The sequence below is a fragment of the Magnolia sinica genome, chromosome 16 (assembly GCF_029962835.1).
Source record: "Magnolia sinica isolate HGM2019 chromosome 16, MsV1, whole genome shotgun sequence".
In the NCBI taxonomy this organism is placed as follows: Eukaryota; Viridiplantae; Streptophyta; class Magnoliopsida; order Magnoliales; family Magnoliaceae; genus Magnolia; species Magnolia sinica.
In genome coordinates this window covers 8568672-8574671 of record NC_080588.1, presented here as the reverse complement: position 1 = coordinate 8574671, position 6000 = coordinate 8568672, and the positions used below count along the sequence as shown (strand labels likewise).

At 38.0% G+C, this 6000-nt stretch overlaps 1 protein-coding gene across 1 annotated transcript in view; it reads left to right on the top strand.

The window, feature by feature from the left end:
• Positions 1-1629: 1629 nt before the first annotated feature.
• Positions 1630-6000, top strand: part of LOC131228967 (cyclic nucleotide-gated ion channel 18-like) — a 48301-nt gene continuing 43930 nt past the window's right edge. Inside the window, exon 1 of the mRNA XM_058224808.1 lies at positions 1630-2365. Within this exon, the coding sequence (XP_058080791.1) occupies positions 1880-2365 (486 nt within the window). The 5' untranslated portion in view covers positions 1630-1879. The remainder of the gene's footprint in view (positions 2366-6000) is intronic.

Below are 6000 nucleotides of genomic sequence, written 5' to 3'. Positions count from 1 at the left end.
GGCAAACTAGAAATTGAGTGGGACAAATTGGAATTTGTAAAATCATGTTTGATGGACCATGAAATTGTAATCAACGTACCAAATTCATAACGGATGTCATTCACTTGTACACATATATAAGTAATATGCCACATATAAATAGTGTATATGGATGAACGGCATAGATAAATGCATGCATCAATGCAGGGCCCGCATTTTTAATGGATTTCAAAATCCATGGAAATCCTGCATGGACCAAATGCATGCATCAGTTTGCCCCATCAATTTCTAGTTTGCCCTGCTCAATTTACAATTTGCCCCACTTAATTTCTAATTTGCCCCACTCAATTTCTAGTTTACCCCGCTCAAATTCAGTTTACCCCCATCAAATTCCAGTTTGCCCCGCTCAATTTCTAGTTTGCCCCGCTAGATTGGTTGATGCAAGTTCTGTGGGTCCTATCATGAGGTATGTGTTATATCTAAACCGTCCATCCATTTGATGAGCTCTTACTAAGGCTTGAGACTAAAAATAAGACACATCTAACTTATCAAGTGGACCACACTGTAAAAAGTAGTGGGGGAGTGAACGTTTACCATTGAAACCCTTTTAGGTGTCAAAGAAGTTTTGGATCAATATAAAATTTGTTTTTCCTCTTCATTTAGGTCTTTGTGACCTTATGAATAGATTGGATGGTAAATAAACATTATGGTGGACCCTAAAATAAACAGTACAGTGGGCCATGGAGTATTTTAATGGTAGATATCCAATTACTATTGTCTTAGCATGGGGTGGTCCACCTGAGATTTATATTCTTATCGTTTTTTGTATCAAGCCCTAAAATGATCTGTAAAAATGAATGAACAGAATGGATGAAGCAAATACTTCATGGTGGGCCCACAGAGCACCGACCATCAGCCCGGTGGCTGGTTGCAGGGGAGTAATCAATCCGTTCCCCGGACGCGGATTAGGTACTGTAAGGTTGAGTAGTGAGTCGGCTACTACTAAGTGACGTCACCAAGTTCTATGGTCTCACTATGATGTATGTGTTATATCTACACCATCCATCCATTTTTACATATCAATTTAGTGTATGAACCAAAGATTGAGGCAAATAAAAATCTGTAGTGGACCCCACCAAAGAAAACAGTGGGGAGAGTGATTCCCACCGGTAAGTTTATCCTAAGGCCGATCATAATGTTTATTTGAAATCCAACCCGTTCAAAAGTTAAAAAAGACATGAAATAATGGAAAACACAAATATCAGCTTGAACTTTGTGGCCTTTGGAAGTTTTTAATGGTGGGCGTCACTGTCCCACTGTTTTCGGTGCTGGGGTCCATTGGAGATTGGATTTTACTTATTCTTTGGATATTGCCCTAAAATGATCTCTCCAAAATCCAAATGGATGAAAAGTGTGGGTACAAAACATACATCATGGTGGGGCCCACGAGCGTCAGCGCTCGTCTTCGCATACACCGGCCAATCCGCTTCCGAAAGGAAGGCAGGGGTATTTTGGTCCTCAAATGCTCGTCCGTACGTCCAACGTCTAAGTTGGTAAGTTAAGTTTCGTATGTCTCATAAAAAACGCTGGATAAAAGGTGCCGTTTACAGTGGTAAATTTCTCTTTCAAATTCTCTGGTAAGAAAGACAGCTAACGAGGGATTCGCGCGCTCTTCCCGCCCATCCATGGCTCTCGCTCTCTCTCCCTCTCTTCCTCTCTTCCTCTCATTTCTCTTCCATTCTCCAAACCCTAAACCAACCAAATTACAATTCTACCCTTCCCTTTCTCTCTGTCGTCTGCAATTCCATCTTCTCTCTCGGATTCTTCTCGTTCTCTCTCGAGTGATGGAAGATTCTCAATCGAATCCTCAAGTTCTTCGCCATGGAAGAAGAAAAAGAAGATGATGAAGATGAAGATGAAGATGAAGTCGAAGGGTGGCGATTGCTCCTCGTCCCCCATCTCCCGCCCCTTCCTCCCCTCCTCTCGGCCTAATCCTACCCGTCCATCGCCCAAGCCTCGCCTCAGCCGCTACCGCATCCTCGACCCAGGCAGCGAGATCGTCGTCCAGTGGAACCGTGTCTTCCTCATCTCCTGCCTCGTCGCCCTATTCATCGATCCTCTCTACTTCTACGTCCCTTCCTCTGTTCCCGAGTCCGCTTGCATCCGCACGGACATTAGCCTCGGGATCGTTGTCACCTTCTTCAGGACTGTTGCTGATCTCTTCTCCCTCGCCCATATGGTGATGAAATTCAGGATTGCATTTGTCGCCCCAAGCTCCAGGGTGTTTGGGAGGGGGGAGCTCGTCATGGATGAGCGCCAGATCGCTGCCCGCTACCTCAAGTCGGACTTCATCATTGATCTTGCCGCCACGCTACCGCTGCCACAGGCAAGTTTTTTACTTTGAAGAAAATGAAAAGAAAGGATTTATTTTTATTTTTATTTTCTCTTTTGAAGGGTGTCTGTATATATGTACCTCTCCATTTTGGGGGGATTGAAATAGGACAGGAGTGTAGAATTCAAGGTAATATGTATGGTAGCAATGTCAACTTGACAGAAGGTCAACAAAAATTTGGTCCTAATCAAACACAAATCAAGCATGATTTGGTGGATTAGGGCCCATTAAAGATGAAAAAATGCAAAAAAGAAGTGATGGTTAACCTCTTCTTCTGATATTTCCCAAAATTGTCCACTATGCTTTTATTTATTTTGAGAGGTAACTGAAATTTCATTAAGGAGCCGCCAATAGGTGGAAAAGAATATACAAGGAAACTAGGAAAAGCACTCAGAGTTATCAATGGGCATAAACCACCCAATCCACAATGTCAGCTTTGACCAAATGAATGACCTTCGCAACTGAAATATCCTTGTTTTGAGAATTTGGATATATCGGTTGTATTGCGTAATGTATTGCTGCTGTTGGGAAAGATGGGGAAATTGGTCTAATTTTTCAATGAAACTTTAACGAATTGTTAAAAAAGACATCAATACACAGTTAGAAATCAAAACACCACAAAAAGAAAAGTACACGTAAAAAGGTTTCCTTTGTATTGGGTCCTAATGTATTTGTTATCTGACTGAACTGATGCAAGTATATTTAAAGTCAATTCATATAACTTATGAGTGTAAGAAGACATGTATGGAAACACAAATAATACATTTAAAAGCAAAAGAAGAAGCAGAAAACTAGAAATATACTTGTGAATAATGTGTGTTGCTGTAACTCATACCCACATAAAGCTGCACGAGTGGCTCAAAATCATAATCTCCATCTCAACGGGGCTAGACATAGTACTGTTGCTCTATAAATTGACAATACTATCCCAGATCATAGTAGAATGATGCCAGTGAAGATACTCTCTAACATAATAGTACTCATCATCTTCGATTTGAGAAAATTTGTGGAAATTTCAAAAAAATTCTCAAATTTCTACAAATCGGCCCATCTTCTCCCAAATCCCAAAATTAGAATATACGTGATGATCATTTTATCAAACACTCCTAAATACTCTTAAATAGGGGTCAATTGACCACTGATTGAAGTGGAATTTCGATTTTTTAAAAACATTTTTAACTTTTAATTAATTAATTTTTTGAAAAAAATTTCCAAATGACCAAAAATCACTAGATTAGGTTACATGTTTGATTTTGTGTTTTGACATAAAGACCACAATTTGCAACTGATTTGAGAGAAATGGGAGAAATTTTGATTTTTTCCAATTTTCAACAACTTGGCCTATTTCCCCCAAATCTTAAAATTGAAGCTCCAAATCAATGATTTTCATGTAAAATATGAATAATTATTGATTTTTAACCATTTGACACTGATTTAACATGATTTACAACCAAAGAAAAAAGATCGAAAATTGAAAATGCTCATCAGATAAAAAATGGCCCCAAATTGGCTTAGATCCTGATTCTGCATCGAAATTGGTGTTTTTCTTCTAAGGTATTCACAAATCCACAATAGATTTATTTATATGTGGAGAGAAATCAAGAAAAAAGGGGTTTGGATGGGTTTTTGTGATTTTTTTGCCTTCAAACCTAGACTTCCCACATGTTCATGCGATATCCGTCGATAACAACAAATATTGTTGATTTGAAGTAGTTTTTGTAAAGGATTGGTCGCGATATTTCGCGATATATATGACATAATGCGAGATGTCCTGCGATATGAAAAATTTTACACACTAATTGTTCGTTTCATATCACACAGGTAGGATACAAGATATATCATGGGATATATCAGCCGAAATCGTCAATATTGAAAACATTGGTAGAAGGTAAGGTTGCGTTGGACGTCCTTCACGTTGGAAAATAACCCAAATTTGATAATTTCATTACCGCTTTATTGGAGATTAAATTCTCAAAACAATTTCCATTTATTACTATTTTTGTGATATTTCCATGTAGTTCTAAATAGTTACACCAAGTGAATCCATAGTGTTTGCTGACGTAACTCTCATTGAAACCTGTCAAGGTGATGGGACTTGCTCTTATTCCTATTTGGTGCTGGATGGCCATTGTTTCACAAGCAGCTTACAATCTTACCCCCAATTGTATTCCACATGGAAAAAATATGAATGTTACGAATAAAGGAAATGACTAACAACTGAAATTCTTGATTTTCAGTTCATACATCATGTAGGGTCAACATCACACCAACCAGATGCGCAGCATCACAGCTTTTAGGAGTATAACATCACATTATGTCTTATAAAGCATCACATCCAATATTTTAGGAAAATAAAATAATAAAAAAAACTCTTCCCAAAGTTTAGAGGATCCCTCCATTAGAAAAGAAATATCAACTCACCTCATTTTTCATTGGTAATAATCATATTTATAGATTAAAACTGACCAAGCCAAAAACCTAAAGTTCCTACAAAATCTAGACCATCCATCTCATACAATCTCACCCCTTTAAAAAAGACAACTAATTTAGCCTATTTAAAACATGACTCCATACTCATCTCAAAAGTTTCCTACTGTTTTGGAAACTAACATGGACAAACACATGATTAAAGTTTCCCCACTAAATTAGGAAACTAGTTACATCGTTGGTTGTAATCAACCTATTTAATGGACTCTTAGATAACTCTTTATTGTATTTGTAATGAATCCATGTAATAGTATATTACATTGCTTGTGGGAGGTATGTGCTCTCATTGTTGATCACCAGCCTATATAAAGGAAGGGGTTGCTTTAGGTTGGCAGGTGGAGTCAAACTTATGCCATAACTTTCATCATGAATAAGAAGAATATGACAATTCATCATGAATCCTACTTCAAACTACTCTTTTAAACAATAAATATAAAATAAGAAAAAGTTGAAAAACTCTAGAATAAAATCTAATTATCATTCCCATACTTAGATTCCTACTAAAAATAAACATAATCACTTGGAGCCTGTTTGCCTGACACACAAAATTGGATTTAACACCTTTTCTTGTCGATAGGTGCTACTGTACCATCAATGCCAAGTAAGGTAGGGATGATTAGGATGCACAACGCTTCTACATTCAACCTACATTTTAGATGGGACTAGTATTCGGGCATCATCTTTTCATGGCAAGGTGTGACACACCTAGACAGTTTGGATTCTGCATGTGTCACCAGTTGATATTTGGACTACGGGGCTGATTTTTGGGCCATTGTACTTTCACCAAAAAGGCATAACATGCGAACCGCTTGGATTCTACACACTTGTCACCAGTTGACACATGTAGGATGGCGGAAGATAGTTCCATTTCAAAATGATTTGAGTTGTTTTCCTGACTGAAACAAATGGAAAAGAGAAGACGAAGAGAGAAGGGTGTGTTACTGTATGATTCGTATCTACCCTCTCCCCCTTGATCCTTTATTAATAGAAGTTTAGATCATATGTGATCGCATATGTGCATTAAAGTTTCCCCTTGATCTACCTTCTCCCCCTTGATCGTTTTTAATTTTTCCTTCTTTTTTTTTCAAAATTTTATTATTTTAAAAAAATTATGCGATGGCATATGCGATTGTGCGATCGCA